This window comes from Melitaea cinxia, chromosome 3 (genome assembly GCF_905220565.1).
Source record: "Melitaea cinxia chromosome 3, ilMelCinx1.1, whole genome shotgun sequence".
Taxonomy (NCBI): Eukaryota; Metazoa; Arthropoda; class Insecta; order Lepidoptera; family Nymphalidae; genus Melitaea; species Melitaea cinxia.
In genome coordinates, this window is record NC_059396.1 from 4454077 (window position 1) to 4475635 (window position 21559).

Below are 21559 nucleotides of genomic sequence, written 5' to 3' on the forward strand. Positions count from 1 at the left end.
AAGATTTTTATGAAACTTAAAATTATGATTAGAATAAACATTCATTTCGATAATCGATTTCGGATATAACTTTTCGTATTTTACACATTTGTTATTTAGTATATCGATGTATGTATATATTATTATACATATATTTTTTTTAATTATTAATAGTTATACACTGTCGCTAGTTTTGTAACCTTGTCCTTATATTTAAAGTTGCTCTGATCTTTATGTAAATCACGATTTAACGTCGGGGATAGTATAAATACGTCTAAATAGAGTTGGATAGATCTGTGTACAAGAAAAATGAATAAATGAAAACATTCGAATTTCGATTCAAAGACCTATGACATAAGGTACGTCTGTATTACGTTCTGGTTGATACGCTCCTTTACTATTAATGCGGTTTTCAACTATCCCCGAATATTTCACATTAATGCGAATGTGAAACGGTCATCGATCTTTTTCATTGTGGCGTCATCCATTTGTCTGTTATCACGTGATATTCGTTTGTAGAAAATTAATGTTTTCTGAATCAGCCGTCCCGTTCATATCTTATTGTATAAAATAGATTTTTGTGTGTTATTTTTACAAGGTACGTTCGTAAATTACGTTTATACTTTTGCGTTTTGAATTTGTCCTGTTTTAAAATATGATATTTGCACTTTATTGCCAAAAAAATAACTATTTAATAATCTCTTAATTTTCTTTTATAAACCATAAATGAGTTTAGTAAAATAAACTTAATAATAGTGTTACGATAAAAATGTAGAAATATTTCGTTTTATTAAATCGCAAAAGTGTAAATGTAATGTACTATCATCAGTCGTGTGAGGATGTCACATTATCACTCATGAACCACAGTAGAGCATTTATTTCATAAGCATTAACACATAGATGTAGTATGTTATAGTAATATATACGTTGATTTCTGTAATTATAAGGATTATGTTGTTCATATGATGTATATTAAACGCAAGCTTATACATGAAAACGATATATTTCCCTTTAAATGTAACATTAAAATTAATTGACACTGATGAATCGTCCATGTTGTTTAGGAATTAAATATTTGTTACATATAAAAAAATATGCATGCAATAAAATTTGATTGATATTTTTTTCTTAAATTGTATTGTTTATAAAAAAATTATGATTTTATTTTAACATTATATCGGGAATTCATTGTTATATGATTAATTTTGCGATTTTTTTATAAATTTAATATTAGCGTAAGTTATGTGACATAGTGATTTTTAACGCAATAACGTTTACGTGTTTGGATTTTAGCTAACTTATAAAGCGTACGGAACTCGATTTTAACGACCCGGATGCTTTTTTAAACAAATCGAAACAGTAGCCATATTAAGTGTGAGAACAAGGCCATTAACCCATTATTAGGTACAAGATAATAGTCAATAATAACGTTTATTAATTAAATAGAAATATGATTTTGTCTATTACCTATAACTTGTCAATGCTTTAAAGTTTAAAATGTATAATTTTTTACTGGTCTTTTTTATATCTTTTGTAGCATGTGCTAAAACAGTCGAGTTCTGTGTTCTGTCTGGGTTTCTTAGTTTGCTTGTAAACAAAGTACAAATCATAAATAGTATGGAGTGGCTAAATAACGAGAACGTTTTATTATATTTATTGTTAAAGAAAGTGCTTTATAGTACCATCTTTCACGTTTTCACATCTCAAAATTATTGCTTCCCAAATGTTACTTGCCTCTAGGTTATAGAATGTTTGGTGAAAACTCGAATCATTTCTCATATGATTAACAATAGCTACCCACCTACGTCACTGCCTCGTTAGAACGACCCGATACATATATTTATCAAAGGTTGTAACGTCAGCAATAAAAATATTTACATACAAAATTATTATTACCGTTTTGTTTGTAATATTTTGATTATGTTCTCATGCAAAACGTAAATGTTTTGTGTGTGATGTGTTTATGGCTGACTTGATTGTATATTACTGGATATATACCACTACCTACGTTTTAAATAATATTAAAAAAATAAATTAGATTTTTTTCTATGTTATATTTATATGAATATTTTTTTAAAATCGATATGCTTGACGTACGACAATATTTCATTGTGTTGTAGTGAAATGAATGTTAAGTACCAGTTTAGTGCAATATGTTTGAATAAATAAATAAAAAAAAAAAAAATTAAAATTATCTGTGTAAACGGTTTTCGTTTTGTCGTCACAGTACTTGTAAGATTTGATTACTTAAAAATTGAATTATAACAATAAATAGGTGTTGGCATATTGTAGATATATTGTACAGCATTGAAAGTTAGATTTTGTCGTGTGAATTTAAATAATGATTAAAACACATTTTTTTTTCCAAATGAACTTTTAATTCATTTGAAATCAATTATGAAGTAGGTATTCAGTGAATTAACAATTAAAATAATTACGTTTTGCATGATCTTATTTTTGTTGTTTAACTGTTATTTAAGTTACATGACAAGATCTCTTTAATGGTATTATGAATTTTTTACCTATCAGAGATTAGACAGGTAAGCGGACGATGATTATATTATTATTTATGAAGTTTAATAGCAAGGAAATATGAGGAATCAAGAGTAATAGGTAACATTTACCTGAGACGAAATTTATATAATGGTGTACATTTTTGATATGATGTTGTACAAAAGAGACATTTGGTATGTTATTTTATAGGAATGAAATAAATAGCCTTAATAAACGATTCGCGTATTATTTAATTGAACATCACGCTTTTAATAAAATATCAATTGAATTTAATGTAGATAACTTATATACCTTATAAATATCGAATTTGAAAGGGTCTTTGTTGATGTAAATAACACAATTTACGTGGTTTTATCTGAGGGTTTATTGAAATCAAATAAATATTTTTTTTACACTACAGTACAATAGCATGAAATATATATGTATGTAATAATATGTTTCTTTCGTTTCACTCGAACTATGATATGGTAAATGTACTTAATTTTATATATAACGACATATTGCTAGTTTCAAAAAAACTATTTATCTTAGTATATCTCAAATTACATTAGACGAAATATGTGGAACGTTAACGAATATTTAATTTGTGTCTATTCATTTGTACTTATGCTTTGGATGTATTCAAGAAATAATATACAGAGGTATGGGATAAAAATATTTTTAACTACTTTATTTTTTAAAATCAGCTTAACACATTATTACGACACGTGCCAGATAATTTAATAAAACTTAAAAATAATTAAAGCCCCAATAATTAACGTTGCTTTTAATAATTAATATTTTGTAAAACAACTCTTAAATATTTAATAAAATCCATGAATTTTATATTGTAATAATATTAACAAAAGAAATGTTTAAATTAATGTATTTTTATTGTTTAATATTCTAAAAAATACGCAATAAACTTAGGTATATAACATTATACAAATTCGAGGCTATCTGTATGGAAATTTCTTTGGCACAAGTTTTACACATGCAATTTACATAACATTAATTTGTTATCTACCTCATGAATTTATATAGTAAATAATATGTGACAAAACAGTCAACATTATATTTTAAAATACCTATTCCAATTTTTTATGATAAAATTAAAATTTATATCTTTTTATCACACATTTAAATAGGTAATATAATGTAAAGCAATTATACACTAAAAATATTATTTCGTAAAATTATACTCTAATTTCTAAGCATTATTCACAAAATATAATTAATTAAAATTAAAACAATTAGCAGCAACAAAAATATTCGGCATTTAATATTGAAAACTAGTTCATAAAGGTGGGTTATGTTATTATGTCTTTTAACTTTGTTCGAATATATACAAGTAAAAATTAGTTTTTTTATTTTTCTAAATTTATCTTGGACATAAGTTACTGATAGGCAATCAGAAACTATCAAAAGGTTTAGGGACCTATTTCACCAGATAGACAATACATTAAAAATGGCGTTTTTAGGCTTTGTCTGTACCAATCTATTAAACATTATGCTATAAAAAGTTCATTTTGTAAGACTGTTCAATTCGTATCAAAAGATATAGTTAGATTATACTGACCGATCTTAGAGCCACATTATTGGTACTGTAATTTACCTTACTATTATTCTAATACGCAAACTTGAAATGCTTTTTCTTTATCATTTTTAACAGCGAACACACGAAAACAGTAGCGAAATTGCATGCTTTAAGCTAACTTTACATTTATTGCGAGATCATTATTTCAATTATTAAAATTATACTACGAGTTGATAGACATCTTCTCTTGTAGAATTTGAAAGTAGCACGCCTGTAAACAAAACGATTATGTTTAAAAATAGTTCGTAATTTTTATTGCAAAAATTTATTTAGTTTTTTATTTGATTCATCATTAACCATTTTCTGTTATTTTATATATAAATTTCTCGTGTCACAATGTTAGTTACAATCTATTTTTCATATCCCTAAGTTATGGGGGGGGGGGGGGGTTTAAGGGGATTTATGGCAAAACAATGTTTGGAGGGTCAGCTAGTAAATCTTATATGTATTTAACTGCTGAAACTATAATCAATTTTACAATCGTTATCTCAGTACTGCAAAATTTACAAAGTATCATGGAACTGGAGACAAATGTAGCTGAATACCATATTTTTTTAAGCTTTCTAAATAATATGATTAAAGTTTTTCGAATTGAGAACCCCCTCCTTTATTTTGAAGTTGGTTAAAACAGCGGTTTTGATGCTTGAAACAATATAAGTACACTTAATAAACATATTTTACTAGTAAATATAGCGTTGAATTAGGGATACCATAAAAAGTTGTTTGTTTTTAATTTCGACCGTTTTTTTTTTCAACATACACAAGTATTAGGTATATACTTGTATTGACAAACTCTATTTTACTAGTAAAAAGTATGGTCATTTAGGGATACTGTATCAAAAATAGGTGTTTTTTATTTCCCGCATTTGTTAATTTTTAACTTTTGGGTACATTTTTTTATACATAACTAGGTCGGCAAACACGCGTATGACTCATCTGATAAGCGATTACAGTAACCTATATCGACAGTTACAGTAACCTGTAACGACTCTATCCCGAATCCCCCCAGGTGCTCTGGTCACCTTACTCACTACAGGAACACAACACTGCTTGAAAACAGTATTATTTAGCTGCGATCTTCTGTAAGGTCGAGGTAACTTTTTTTTAAATATAAGTTTTAACATCCATGAGCTCTTAAGTGCCCATGCCTTTTTTATTTACATTTTAATTTTCAAAGAGTTGTGGCGTATTATTTTCAACACTGCATGCTTCAAACACAGGTCGAGGTACTTATTCAGTCGGGTGTTCTAGACTGAGCAGGATTTATTATTATTTTTTAATTTTTTATATAATGTATAATGCAATAGGGCCAATTTACCTTCAAAGTAGTAAACATAAGTCCCAATTCTCCGTGTTGCATACCGGGCTCCAGAAAGTCTTCAACAAAGTGTATTTCAGAACCGAGCTGCAAAATACGAGCCCGAACAACCACGAAATGAAATACCGGAAATAGCTCGTCCATACTCCAGAGATAATGCTGACCTGTTACATTTGCATTTCTTTAGATATGTTAATAAACTATACATATAATGCAATTGTTTCACACTTATAAGATAATTGCATGTATTTGAAACGGTACCATTCTTAAGTATAATGTTGATGTTTTATAGAGATGAAAATATTCTATAGTTGAGTATCAGTACTCCGGAACTTAGATATACTTTGAAGAAAAAAAAAAATACGTAAGAACTGGTTTTTGATATTTTAGATTTTTTTTTTCAATTTAATTAAAGGTATATTAAATTGTAGAATGAACTGAAATAATAAATTGTAGTTATTAGTTAGAATTTTAGGTATCCCTATTATTAGGTATATAGGGTATTATATTTATGAAGTATACAGGGTTTTGAGTACACAGGATACTGGGTATACAGGGCACTGGGTATACAGAGTATTGGGTATACAGAGTATTGGGTATACAGAGTATTGGGTATACAGGGTACTGGGTATACAAGGTACTGGGTATACAGGTTACTGGGTATACAGGTTACAGGGTATACAGGGTACTCGGTATACAGGGTACTGCGTATACAGTTTACTGGGTATATAGAGTATTGGGTATACAGAGTAGAGTAGAGTATACAGGATATACAGGGTATTAGGTATCTAGGGTATTCGGTATATAGGTATGTATTTATTTATTAATCACTACATAATTTAATCTGTAAACTCACTCCTTATTTATAAACTTATTTAGACTATTTGTTTTGGAGGACTTTAGAACCAAAATATAATACTAGTACTTGCCTAATTCTTGTTGCACGGCTGTTGTCATTTTTTGAAAAGTACTTCGTATAACGAGAAGCTTTTCTATCGGTGAAAATGTTGTTTTCAATTGCTGGAGTGTTTCAACTGCCTCGTTAAATAATTGCTCTTTCATTGGCGAAAAACTTGGTGATGTTTGAGGATTGGTCGACCAAAATTTTCTGTAAAACAAAAAATTGTCCTTGTAATTTTAATTTTGTCATATAATACTAGCTTAACTCTATGTAGGTATAAGTAAATCAACGAATTAATATATCGTGTACGCTAATATCAAACTCACTGATCGATTCCAAGGAAAGCCATAAGCGTGATATCCGGTTGCTTGTTCCATTTCATCAATCTTCTCCAGTACAAGTCGTCTTCACGCTTATTATGCAACGCGTATAATACAAAGAGCGCGGGATGTACTCTCGGTAGTAGCGTGGGTTGTAATAATGAGGCTGCGGATACTACTTCACTGAAATATTTAGTTCTAAATAAGTGTTTGACGATGAAACTTAGGTAGGACATATGCCCACCCTTGGACAGATTCGAGAACACACGGGGTAAAGCCAACGAAGAGAAAGAAGAAGAAAAATAAGGAAGGGAGGAAACGTGTTTAAATTGGGTGAAATTCGGAAACGTGTTGGATTGCGTTGAGGGTTAACCTTAAATTGTGCTTAATTTGGAGACACATTTGCCAGATATTTTCGAAACAAAAGTTGTAAAGAAGAACTAAATATTATAAATGTAAGAAGGAAAAAAAACCTAGAAATACGTAGAGTAGTATCAGGCTAGTTCTTAAAATCAAATAATAAAAAAAATGATTTCGTAAGATATAAATGGTTCTAGTACTTTTTTGGAAATGAATTATACATTCTAATTACAAAATTTAATATACAGTTTTATATCCATTATATACTGAGCAACTGTTACTACTAATATCATAACTTACCCGTCTATTGGATTGCTATTAGTTTGTTGTTCAATATCCTCCGAATCTTCTTTAGTTTTATATGGCAACACCACATCCGTGCCTTCCAGTGGTAAGGCCGGAAACAAAAGTCGAACAACTTGATATAGTCTTGAGGTAATACTCTTAAGTTCTTTGACAGCGTGACTCAGTAATAATGGATGAACTCTAACACCACCATAGGTTGTGTTAAACGCGTTTGTTAGACTAAGAACTAATTGTCCTAATGGATGATGAGCAGACTCACAAGCCTAAAATCGGGAAAACAGTTTTCTTGATTATTTTGCCGAAAGTCAGTTAGTTCTATTATTAAACAATTTTCATTCGGGTTGTAGTTTAAGTTTTACATTATGTGTTCTGAGATAATAAAGTATTTAATTAAGATAACATACTTACATTATACAAATACTGTTTTAGTTCCATGAAATCGTTTAAAGTCAGAGTTTTTTGGCCAAACTGCGGTATGACTTCCAAACAGTCGACAGACTTCTCTAAATCAGCTCCTTTAGACTTTTTAGCAGATAGTTTGGTGTGTTTATCTTTGTGAGAACAAGATATGGCAACTGCGACATTTTGCCATATTTTCACATTGTCTGGTAGAGCTGATGTGCCATTCGAAAAATGGTTGCCAGTTGGAGTAAGGGCGGTTTCAGATACACCCATGCATTGAAAGCATTGACGAAATATCGCGTTCCATTTCTGATTTGGTACTACGCTTAATTTACCGAAGGAGCTAAATTAAAAATAATTTAAGAATATCAGTATTTAATGGATTCATAATACATAAGAATGTTTATTGTAAATATTTTCACGGTATTTTTATTTATCGTAAGATATGGACGGGCTAAAAGACTTATGCACGACACACACAGCGGTGTCTTAGTAATATTAGGCTTCCATAAGTTCTCTTGGGGTACCAAAAGCGGATTGTTTGAAAGGTAAACCTTGAAAAATAAATATTGCAGTTAATTTTAAGAATTTATCTATAGGATTACACTTACTTTGGTTTTGAATTATCTGGAAGTACAGGATTAGATACATTTAGATGCATAACTCCGTTAGAAATTTTGACACCTTCCGTCCAAGCACCGCTGAGAGAACCTTCAATTTTGTCACCGCTAGAAAAAGTCAAAACTCCCTTTCCCGAAAATACACCCGCTGACCTAAACTCTCCTTCATAATGAGTTCCATCTTCAAATACCATAACACCATGACCCTAAAAAATACATTATATAAATATTTCCACTTTACTTTATTTTGATTCCTGTAAAATACATTCAAACAAAAACTCACGGTCAATACGTCTTGGGTAAACAATCCTTCATAATAAATACCATCCAGCGTTACTATAAGGCCGCAGCCGTGTTTTTTGTTGTCACTCCAATTACCGAGATATTTCTCTCCTTTACCAATATCATCCATGACGCCGTACCCATGTTTGACACCAACCACCCATTCCCCAGTGTATATTGTAGCTGTCGATGAAGTGAAATCTCCTTGTTTTTTAATACCGTGACCATGAGGATGGCCATCTTTAAAATAGCCCTCGTAAATATCTCCAGACGTGTATTTTAAAACGCCGTAACCGTTCTGTAAATTGTCTTTCCATTGACCTTCATATAACCCTAAAATAATTTTCATCATTATTGTTAGGCTTAAAAAAATCCCACATAAATAAATATATTAATTATTATATATATACTAGCTGACTCGACAAACGTTGTCTTGCCGCTAAACGCTATTTAAACATAGGGGTTGGTGGTAGAAGGGTAAAAATTTAGGGTTGTATGTATTTTTTAACGCCATATCATAATAAAATAAAAAAATATATAATTTATCTAAAAATTAAAAAAAAAAATTAGGGGTGGACTACCCTTAACATTTAAGGGGATGAAAAATAGATCGTGTTTGATTCTCAGACCTACCCAATATTCACACAAAATTTCATGAAAATCGGTCAAGCCGTTTCAGAGGAGTTTAACTACAAACACCGCGACACGAGAATTTTATATATTAGATAAATATTAATATTTATATTACCTACTCCCGGAATTTCCATTTTTCCGTGTCCACATAAAGAGTTCAGTTGAAACTGTCCTACGTAAAATTTTCCATCCGGCCATTCTACTTTACCGCTACCATGAATCTTTCCATCTAACCATCGCCCCATATACTTAGCGTCTTTGTAAAAACCTGATTTATTAGAAAACGTATAACTAGCAGTCCGGATGGCAGGAGGTTTGAATAACGATTCTTTATTTAGAACCGTTCGAATTGAAGAATTCAAAGCATGTAACCATTCAGTTTTCTCTTCCTCAGAAGTAGTCGATACATTTATTACTTCTTCTGGAGTCGTGAGTTGTAGTGCATTTTGTATCGAGTCAGTATTAGGGACGGCTTCAACCCATAGCGTTTCTAATGGATGGACATTTGTCGTACTTCCGCTTACATGGACGAATAAATCATTGAATAAAATGAACCAGTGACTACTAAATCTCCCAGGATTTACCAAATTCAAAGGTCGAGACTTGGATTCTCTAATCAAGCGTCTCTCCGGAGTTCTATACTGATCTAAATTCTTTCCTATAGTTTCCCAAAATAATTTTGTAGTTTCTGCTTCTTTTCTCTTTTTCTCTTGTTCTTCTATCAAAATATCTAACGTTGAAACGACTTTACTTATTTTCTCCTCTACGGTGGTTTTATTATCGGCTTTTTTTCTTTTAGGTAAATGACGCAATAATGACTGTGATATGCATTTATATGAGCTTAATCTCGTCAGTGGCTGAACAAATGCCAACGACACTACAGCTTCTAACGTTTTTTTATTATTTTTCTGCTTATTAGTAGGTAATTGATCACTAAATAAATTAAAGACACTTGATGGGACATCAACAATGTTGTTTATATGAGTGAAACCACCAATAACAATTAAATTGCTTATACCTAAGTAATATTTTTTATACAAATAAATAAACTCTTCCAAATTTTTTATTAAGGAAATATCACATTCGTTTATGTGTTTCTCAGCGTATTGCCAAGTCGATAGAACATTCAAAGCGGTTATATTTAATATGTCACCAAATATATCACAAACCGTTTCATATACATTGGAATGTGCAGTGATTGATTTGCTTTTCTTAAGGAAAGGCTTTACTAGTGAATGATATATTAAGAGCATTTCTTCTAAATATCTTTGAGCAATTGATAAATTCTGAAATTCAGGACATATTGCAGATTCTTCCACGGAACAGTAGTTTATGTTACCAGAAGACAATACTCTCCAATGATAACATAAGTTTTCAGGTTTGACGCCCATATTCTGCAACTCATTGACATTCATTTGGGAATTTTTATCTTTCTCTTTATTAACCTCAATATTTTTCTGGTTTAAATTGACAACACTCTCTGTAAATCCATCGAGATGTTTTCCCATGTAGAAAATATTTTCGTTCTGTGTGTAAGCAAGAGTATGGTTATCAGTAGCTATCGTGTCTCTTATTCGATCACTGTCAGAATTTTCAGTGAATTGTTTCGGACTGCTTTTATCTTCTCTTGACTCAAAGCTAACTTGATGAAAGTGATTGTATCCCCACATAAAAAGGCGTCCATCTAACGTTAAGGCGGTACAATGCCACTTACCACACGAAACCTTTTGTAGACCAAAACCAGATAAACTCATAACTATCATTGGTTTGATTCTTTTCACTGTATCACCTATACCCAATTGACCATGTGATATGTCTCCCCAAGTCCACAACTCAGTTCCTAAAATGTTTTTACCAAGTTTTGACATGTTTTTGAGATTCTCATTTTTTCTCGCTATTTCAAATTCTTTTTCACTACTAATTGTGCTTGTTGAAAATTGAAGATCTTCAAACTTGTTAGATATGCAACTGTACATGAGCGAGTTAACTTCTTCATTGAAGTTGCGATTTAAGAGTTCAACAGTTTCATTGTTATCACTACTTCCACTTACATGTCTAGATAAAGTAGCTACTTTGTCTCCAACTGTTTTTACACCTTCATAAACAAAGTTTGTAAGGTTAGAAACATTTTCTTTAATTATTCTTGTTGGTTTCTCAGTATACTCTACTAAATAATCTTCACCAGCTGATACCCAAGACAATTGTCTACTTAAAAATTGCCTTGCAGCATCAGTATTGATAAATATATTATTTATTTTTTCCGTACTAGCATGGGGACTTTCAGTATTTTCAATGTCAACATTATCACTTTCTTCTTGTATTTCGTTATCTACTTCTAAATTATTATTTTCATAATGTATGGCATCAGGCTTCGCAACTTTAGACTCTTCTGATGAAGGACTAGAGTCTTCAGTAAAACTTTGACCATCGACATGGACATCGGTCTGGGGCGCAGTTGTACTACTTGAATCTTCACTAGACTTACTTATATGTACTCCAAGAGGGCAAGTTTCAGACAAGGAAGGAACTGAGGCCGGTGAAGCTAAACCTATAATTGTTTGACACTGAGAGCAATTAGAAGCAAATACTTCTTCATCATCATTTTCGCTATCCGTATCACAGTTACCAGACTGTCTAACATTTTTTCTCACTATCACAGCAGCAAAGTCTTGGCCTACAGAAGCACTATAAACTGTTCTCCCCTCAAAGAATGGAATTTTCTTTATACTGCCGGTATCTAATGCTATCTGAGGCATAGCACCTGATCCCCATAGATGTCCATCGCTACTGATAAATAGTTGCCCAAAATCATTTGTTACTACATTTCTAAACTTAACCTTACAGCTAGAACTTTTAAAGCCATGAGGGCAACACTTCGAGTCCTCTTTTACGACTATTTCTTCTTTGTTTTTTAAACTAGTACTTGTTTTGAAAAGACGTCCATGTACATCAATAATATAAAGAATATCATTGTGATAAGATATGTCTATGGCTGAAATACCGCTTACTTTTTTAAAGCTTAAGTTATCTTCCTTGACTGTGCAATAATAGAGGCCATGGTCACTTCCAAGAACAATGAAATCTGTGCCCAAAGAACAAAGTTTTACAATCTTATCAGGTACTTGTTGCGTAGAGGTTAAGTTTAACGTAGTTATACCTCTCCAGAACTTGTGCTGACTCATTTTAAGAACACTTTCTTCTTTCTTCGACTGAAACTAGGCGGATCATTATGACCAATTAAAGTGTTTATTTATTTATTCACAGTAACTCATATTTGTAATTAGTCACTATCATATTCTGATTACGACCTCGTTCTTGAGTTACAAAACACTTATTGATTTGGAAATTCTTTTCAAAACATCCGTAGATTTATTTATCATGCAAAATTGATTCTCATTAACTTCCTATACTCGGCAAAGATACTGAGAATAAGTTGACGTTTGGCAGCTGTTGTTATGGTTGTCAAAACTTGATGTCAGTTTGTTAAATATCTTTCATAATCATTCTGTTATTGTTGGACGCCTATCCGAACAACTTAATTTATCCATGCTCAAAGAAGAATCAAAGAATGGTTTTATAATCTTTGAACAGAACTTAAAAAAAAGTGAAACTGTCTGTCAAGGTGTCAAGTTCGTGCTCGGGTGCTCGTGTAGACTTTGATTTTAACTCGCCTCTTTCTTTTAAAAATGGCGAGTCGCGCTGGAACTTCTAGACGCGTTCCTGAAAATGAAGCTGCAATTACTTACGTGCAGTGCGATGGATTGGTAAATGACAATACTATGTCCTTAATTTAAAATATTAATGGTGTTAATCTATTGAAAGAGCATCCCTTTTAAAAACTGTTGACGCGTCATGTTAGCTGTAAACTTACTTATCATGAGACTAAATACCAGATTTCCTGTTATAAGAAATTTACTGTTACAATATTTTAACCATTTAACAGTATTAACAATATGCGAAAAGTAAAGTAATGGTGAACATTGATCTAATTATATGTATAGGTTATATAGCACGCTAAATTTCTTTATTTACCTGTAAATACTTATGACTCATGAACTGTTTTCGGATGCTCGCCTCACTTCCATCTGTATGGTGTTATATCTTTGTTTTGTTTCCAATACATTGACCTTTATATACAGTTATTGTAACCACAAAGTTGAGGTTTTTTTTTATAAATTTTAGATGCCTTTTAGATGTCTTTTCATATTAGTTTAATAATGATTTATATTCCTAAAAAAATGTTAGACAATCTGTGTAAATTGTGTGATATTCTTTAAATATTTTTAGTCATTAAAATAACAATATTATTAATATCCATATTTTATTTATATATCAAATATCTAAACAACAAAATTGAATTAATAAATTAAAATGATGACAATAACAAATACTTCTTTACAAAATTGATATAAACAGTTGATACTAAAACAAAACATTGTGTTGTGTATTTACAATTCAATCTATTCCTTAGGACGTTGACCTTATTATGAATCTTAATTTGTTGTTATTTCTTTAAAGGCGGTAATGAAAATAGTAAAGCACTGTCATGAAGAGTCATACAGTAACATGGAAGTGGCTCAAGGAGCGCTGCTAGGATTGGTAGTAGAAAACAGGCTGGAGATAACGAACTGCTTTCCCTTCCCGAAGCATGACGACACAATGGATGAAGAGGAATACCAACTTGATATGATGCGAAGACTCCGTCGTGTTAATGTAGATCATTTTCATGTTGGATGGTGAGTAGTCAATTTTGGTAAGCAAGCGTATGGCTAACTTGATGGTAAGCAATTATCGTAGCTTGTAAACGTCTGCAACAAAGGCCTTCAAAGAAGTACCAAGTAGCCCTTATTTATACACCCGAATTGGATTTATATTCATATTTTTATGGTCAATATAATTATTTACAATTAAATCATACATATTTATATAAGAACAGGTAATAACTGATTGGTAAATTAAAAATGTAGTATCGCTAGATCAAACTTAAAGCTTTTATACATTTAGTATAGTCACTCTAAAGCAAAAACAGAGGTTATTAGATTAGTCTTCGACATTTTCACATTTTGCTACTTATATATAATTTTTTTATTTACATGACTAATTATATTTTCAGGTACCAGAGTGCAGATGTGGGTAATTTCTTGAGTCAGTCACTGTTGGAGTCTCAGTACCACTATCAGACGTCAATTGAAGAAAGTGTTGTAGTTATTTATGACACTAAGAAGTCAGCGAGAGGTTTTCTGACTTTGAAGGCCTACCGTCTCACACCTCAAGTAAGTTTTTCATAAAAAAACTGAAATAAATGCAAATCTCTTAGAAAATTTTAATTAACTAATTATATTTCGTTAATTTATCAAAAATTCTGAACTGATTATAAACAAAATTATTCTATTTCTTAACTTAATATTGGCCGATGTATAAATCTAGATCTAAAATGTGTAATCATGACCAATATAGTTCTGTTTATTGAATAATCCAATAACTCGAACTACTGTTCTGCTTTTTTATAGATTTAATGTGTAAACTTTTGTTAGTTAAATTTTTTTTTTGTGTTTGTAGTAATAAAACTCCATTTTAGATATAACTTGTTTTTCTTAGCCGATATCTGTTAATAAGTATTTGTTCTAGTGGTTTAGTTATTAGGTTTAGATTATTTATTATAATAAGTGAAACTCGCGTAAACATTACAAAAGAATATCTTAAATTGTATCATTCTTAAAGGCGATTGCGATGTACAAGGAGAGAGATTACACTCCAGAGGCATTACGTAACTTGAAGATTGGTTATGAGAGCCTATTCATCGAGGTGCCTATTGTTATCCGTAACTCGCCACTTACAAATATAATGATGTCAGAGATTTCCGAGATGATACCCGAGGAGGAAGGTTCCAAGTTCCTCGACCTTGGCACTGCTTCAGTGCTCGAAGGTAAATTTTATTCTATTAAAGTTATTTACATTATGCTATTATAAATTATTGAATTGTTAAAAAAAATTACTAAACGTACGTTACTAACGTAATTACTAAACGTGTAATGTGTGATTACCATTTCACCTGTGTAGTCATTTTTTAAATTGAAATATAAGAACTTTACATTACATTAAACGCAATAGGGCAATTGAATAAGGTGAAAAATTATATAATTATATCAAGAAATATAATTGTTTGCTCACTAAAGAAAAAAAAAAAAAAAACCTGACTTCATTGTATGAGAATCTTACATCTATAAGAATTGTTAGGTATAAGTCAAAAAGTACTTGTCAGATCTCAATCAAATTTATGTGGAACCACATATCATGGGAAGCCCAAGCTTTTGATTAAAAAAGAATTGTCTTAATTGGTACACCTAGTAAAAATTATGTTGTAACTTACATAAAAAAGTCGAATTGAGAATCTTCTGCTTTTGAAGTCGGTTAATAAATAAATAAATATTTCACATACTCGCCTAGTAGGATTTTCCCCTGTGTTGGGGGTCCGGAAACATTACACAAACCTGACCAGACCACGACAAAAAACTGAATGGCAAATACAATTTTTGTTTGTCATGAGCGGGGATTGTAACTGCGACCGCCAGTGCTGATAGACTGCTGTGCCAACATGTCTTTAACGAATAAATTGTAATTTTGAAAAAGCTACTCTTAAACATACTTCAAATAATTTATAGGTCAATTAAGGAGCTTGATGGATCGAGTTGACGAACTGAACCAAGAGGCGATCAAGTTCAACCGTTACCAACTTCTGGTAGTACGTCAGCAGCAAGATAAACACCGTTGGTTATTGAAACGTGCCCAAGAAAATGCAGCCCGAGCTGCTAAAGACGAACCCCCACTACCAGAGGAAGATGTTAACAAACTTTTTAAGCCACACACAGTACCTCCAAGGCTAAATCCTATGATCGTCGCTGGTCAAATCAACACATACAGCCAGCATATAAGTCAGTTCTGTTCACAAAGTCTCGCTAAGTTGTATCTGACACAAGCACTCCAAAACGCTAAGGACACGAAGCAGAATAACTAGATTTATATTATTTGTAATAAATCCTGAACTGTGTAAATATTTTGTTTTTATCAAATCCTAGTATAAAAGGTTTGAAAGTAATTAAATGTTTTCAATGATTTTAAACTTTACTCTAATTTTAGTAATCTTTTAACAACTGAGCAGCATTACTAACATAATTTAATCAAATACGATTGACAGGAATTCAAATATCTACTGCTAAAATAAACATCTACAAATAGTATATCACTAATAATTGCAGTCTCATGAAGTTTATTGCACAACGTGCATAAGGAAATACTAATACTTACCAAAATACTAAAAAATTAAACAAAAAATAGATTCATAATTATATCTGTTTTATAAAAAGAGCTCTAAGCTTCTCATAAGCAGTCTTAAAAGTAATTGTGTTAATGTTTTTAGTGATGCAATTAACTGAAGTAAGGTTTTAACTATTTAAGAGGAAAGGGTACCGAAGAGACTTTTCAAAAATAGGTATTTGAATAAAATGTTTCTGTCGCGCTGCATGCCGCTACCGCGCCCCGCGCCGTCTCCGCTCCGTTTTTTCTATGTGTGACTGTCGTGTTGTTAGTGTGCGTGCGCCGGCTATTCAGCTATTAATTGTTGACGATATTTTAGTATTCGCATCTTTCGTTTGTGATTGACTACGAATACATATAGCGCATAGTGCTATTTTTCTGAATTTGGCTTGTTTTATTGAATTTGTTCTGCATCGTATTGCTGTGACTCGGCTTACTATTATTGAATTTCGTAAACTACTTATTATTATGTTTTATTATTTTGACTTGGATACTCTTTGTGACTTGATACATGTCTATATTTTTGTGGGTAATTATCGAAATACTTAGGTACTTTATTTATGAATTAGGTATGTAATTACATGGTTGAGGTGTGTGTAAGAATGGGTAATGAAATACATACATAATTATAGTGTATACATGTAGTACATAGTATAAGTGTAAGTATAGTATATATATGTAATGTAGTACATACATAGTATAAAACGTTTGTCTTAGTACCTATATCATTTGTAATGTCTCATGTTTGTCGCAGTTATTAATACATAGATACCTATAGGTTATATGTATTAATTAACATATAATTGCGGCGATATAACAATGGTTAAAAATAATATTATAATTTAAAAAAAAAAACAAGGAAAGCCGCCTGCGTGAAGAACAATTATTAGAAAGTCAATTGAAAAGGCTGGAACAAGATAAAAATTCAATAATTACACAAAGATAGCTAAATAAATCACACCAATTTCACACATTATGTACTGTACACTTACAAAAATCATGAAGGCGACTTTTTCAATTATTATTTTATTTATGTTTTTTTACTTAGGCAAATTACGTAATCGATTGAATTTTTTTAAAGAGTGGTTGATTAACATGACATAACATAACAATACACTTTATTGTACACCAACAGAAAATAATAATACGTATCAGATTGATTTTTAACCGACTTCCAAAAAAGGAGGAGGTTCTTAATTCGACTGTATTTTTCATTTTCTTTTTTTTTTGTATATATGTTACTTCAGAACTTTTGACAGGGTGGACCGAGTTCGACATGTAATACAACAAAGGTAGACGAAAATATAGTCAAGTAAATACGCGTTATTAAAGATTACTCAAAAAGTTGTTATCAAATCTCGATGAAATTTAAATATGACTACACGATAAACATCAGCTTTCGATTAAATTAAAAATCATCAAAATCGGTACACCCAGTAAAAAGTTATGCGGTATATAATACAACGTAGATCGACGAAAATAGTCAAGTAAAAACGTATTATTTATATAACTCGAAAAGTTGTTGTTAGATCTCAAATAAACTTAAGTGAGACCAAATGACACACACCACCTTTCGATTAAAAAAAAAATTGTTGAAATCGGTCCACTCAGTCAAAAGTTCTGAAGTAACATACATAAAAAATACAGTTAAATTGAGAGCTTCCTCCTTTTTTGGAAGTCGGTTAAAAATAGAAACCGATTTTACACGTCTATAGAATTCCTAAGTCGACAAGCTTGAACAGTGAAAGATTTAGTATAAAAGAAAGAGGAGTGAGAGGGAAATTCAAGAAGTAAGCCTTCCTCAGAACGAAGACGAAAGCAGCGAAGTAGGTACAACAGGGTTAAAAAGAATAAAGTAAGGTGAGAATATACGTATTCCCGCAGTAGTAGGGAATTGGGTGCCACTCAGGGCGTGCTACTGCCGTATCAGCCGTATCAATGATACGGGGCCCCCTATTTACAGGGCCCCTAAGGTGTGTAAGCAAAAATTAGTAAAATGTTATCCACAATGTCCCTTAATCTTGTGCTTCCTCGAAAAAATAATATAAAAACTGTCATACATACCTATAGAGTTTTCACTTCAGACTGACTGAAGTCTGAAAAGCAATCCCCTTTTATCTGAGTCAAGCGTGCGCCCAATTGTTAATAACATTCTGTATCGTTTATTTCGGGATTCAGTTAATCATTATGAACAATGAATTAATATTTTTTATATAAGAATGGGGCACACAAGCAGACAAAGCCATCTGATTTATAACGGCTACCGTCGCCCGTGGCCTTTAGAGAAAAGATTTAGACACTAGACGCTTGAAAACCCCCAAATTTTAGCAAGGTCATTCCACAGTTTGAGTGTACGCGGAAAGAATGCGCACGAAGCTCGCACATTGGTTGCAAACCACTGGTGGATACAATTAGCACCACTAGACTTCTTGACATCGAAAGAATGCAGACAAACGACACTGCTCATAGTGCACATTACGCATCGCAAGCTCGCACCGTGGAATGCTCGATGGTGCTTTTCCCTCATCGTCAAGAGTTGAATTCGACGCAAAAAGAGTGCAAAGAATTTTCGCTTACTTTTTCGCATAATGTGCCAGAGAGCCTTCAGGTTCGCGCAATGATGGAAGTATAGACTAAAAAAAGTTACCTTCGACAGCTTTTGTAAGAAACAAAAGGCACGGGTTCCATTTGGAAAGCTCAATAGTCTCTCGCCAATTCTGCTGTGTTTGAACTTTGCCCTAGCGATTTGCTACCTGTATGACCTGGAGGCAGCGTTGATTCTCTTCTTCAGGTTATGCACCTGTGAATCCCCCATATAGATGCGGGAGATTCATAGGAATTCACTAATAGTATTGGCCTCACAGGCTGAAGCAAACGATCCCCCGCATCTATTGCTGCAGGTCAAGGCTAATAACTCTCCAGCTTGGAACTACAAGCTCTTTAAATTAGCTTAAAATCCGAAATTCAAACCATTCATTCCATTAAATAACTCATGGAATTATTACTGATAAAATTCAATAGCCTTGCATCCAGTTTTCCGGAGGTATTAGGGGAACACCGGGCAAGACGGGGTGGTGGGCAAGACGGGGTATCAGGCTTTTCAGGTGATTTAAATTGATCGATCTCATTCGCTCTACCATCTCGCTACTGGCCGCCACGACAGCTCTTAGTCACACGAGTACTAACACAGCGGCTATTCATTTGTTTTAGTTATCGTCGAAAAGTAGATTTCGTTTGTTCGTATTAAAATTTCTTATATTTACGTTTCGTAGTGCAAGAAACTTGTATTTGGTGAATTTTAAGCGGCACCTCGGTTAATCCTATCTACAGTACATTGCAGTAAGAGGTAATAACTTGTTTTGTTATGAAACATTATTCAATTTTTTTTTGTTTGAATATTAATTTTGAAACGAATCAACGGGCAAGATGGGGTATCTGATACCCCACCCTGATGCCTGACACGGTTTTGATTATTTATATTTTTTTATATATTGTTTTAGGATGGTTTATGTTTTAAAAAAGTCATATATGTTTATAAAAGAAACTCAGGAAGAGGAAAACGGTCAAGGGAAGCACTGAATAAGGCGATAGAAGTTGTGCTGAAGCGAGAAATGGGATATATGTTAGCTGCAAAATTTTTCTTAGTCCCACAAACTACATTGGAATGAAAGGTAAAAAAGGCTAAAAAAGAATGTAAAGGTACCTTTGGGTACCAGTATTTTCGCAAAAAGAAGAAGAGGATGAGCTTGATGGATTATTTACTAGACATAGAAATCGTTTTTTTTTTTAAACTGTAGATACTGTGGCAGCACCTCTTACAACAACAGCAACGAGTGCTGCAGTTGTTGTTACAGATCCTGCTACTTCAACAGTTGTGACAACTAGTGCAACTAAAATTAACACTTAATTAAATTTGAGTCCTTCCCCTAGATTTTCTTATTGGCCTAATTTAGTGCATTAGCCAGCCCAAAGCAACTATTGCCTCTGCGAAAAAACGCGGTAAAACTATTATCATAACGTCTTCATCCTATAAACAGAAGTTGTTAAGAGTTAAGTTAAAAGAATTTATTTTAAAAAATGTGACAGAAAAGTTTAAAAAGCAAAACAAGGAAATCAGACAGAGAAAAAAGGAGCGAAAACAGAAAAAGGAAGAGAAACAAAACCTATTTCAAGACTAAAGCCACAAAGAAATATAATCCAAAGAAACGTATTAGACAGTCTTCTTCTGAAAAGAGTGATGTTGAAACCGAAAACACTCCATGCCTACATTCTACAGGGTTATATTTCGACTCCAAGAAAGGTTGGATTGCTTATTCTTCTTGTGGTAAATGGTTACATTATGGCTGCGCAGGAGTGGATGATAATGATGCCGAAGCAACATTCATTTGCGAGTTCTGCACTCCTGAATAGTCGAGAGAATGGCTATACCCCATCTTGCCCATTAGGCCCACCCCATCTTACCCGACCTATCGGGCATGATGGGGTGATATGTCATATTTTACATTTTGTTATATTATTAACAATTCTATGGTGCTGTGTTCCTGATTTAAATTTAATATGTAAGATTGATAACTACAAGCCTGATTAAGAATAAATATGATTATGAAACCATGATCCCCTACGATTTCTGGAGCTTTAAACCTTAACTACCCCATCTTGCCCGGTGTTCCCCTAACTTGATGTTTTTCAAAACTAAAACTGATAAAAAATTACCTAAGGATTTCGATGGAACAGGAACAGCTACAGCAGACTACACTCACTATTGTCTATTCTAGGAGTAAGTAATAACTTATAATCAATATATATATTTATTTTAATTCAATGCAAGCTTTTTTTTGTGAGAAATCTTTACCCATCATTTGCCTGCCCGCCCACTAATTTTGATACAGGGCCCCAAGGTTCCCGGGGTTCCAAGGAATGCTACGCCAGTGGTGCCACTTGAGTTTTTTACGCAATTCAGAAATATGATTCTATTTGCGAAGTCCAAATACGAATCGCATAGGTACATAGATTAGACCAAATTTAATAATCTGC

At 32.2% G+C, this 21559-nt stretch overlaps 2 protein-coding genes across 2 annotated transcripts; one reads left to right on the forward strand and one right to left on the reverse strand.

Moving 5' to 3' along the window:
• Window positions 1-3346: 3346 nt before the first annotated feature.
• LOC123669319 (alsin) lies at window positions 3347-12635 on the reverse strand. The gene is made up of 9 exons (XM_045602928.1): window positions 9327-12635; window positions 8580-8911; window positions 8288-8502; window positions 7683-8019; window positions 7269-7537; window positions 6615-6791; window positions 6317-6495; window positions 5388-5551; window positions 3347-4280 (listed from the first exon to the last, which is right to left on the reverse strand). Exons 1-9 carry the CDS (start codon window positions 12391-12393, stop codon window positions 4233-4235), a joined length of 4788 nt encoding a protein of 1595 aa, XP_045458884.1. The 5' UTR covers window positions 12394-12635; the 3' UTR covers window positions 3347-4232.
• Window positions 12636-12835: 200 nt separating this feature from the next.
• On the forward strand, window positions 12836-16263 carry LOC123669320 (eukaryotic translation initiation factor 3 subunit H). The gene is made up of 5 exons (XM_045602929.1): window positions 12836-12975; window positions 13730-13947; window positions 14325-14484; window positions 14933-15137; window positions 15874-16263. The coding sequence occupies exons 1-5, from the start codon at window positions 12898-12900 to the stop codon at window positions 16224-16226; spliced, it is 1014 nt and encodes a 337-aa protein (XP_045458885.1). The 5' UTR covers window positions 12836-12897; the 3' UTR covers window positions 16227-16263.
• The last annotated feature ends 5296 nt before the right edge of the window (window positions 16264-21559 follow it).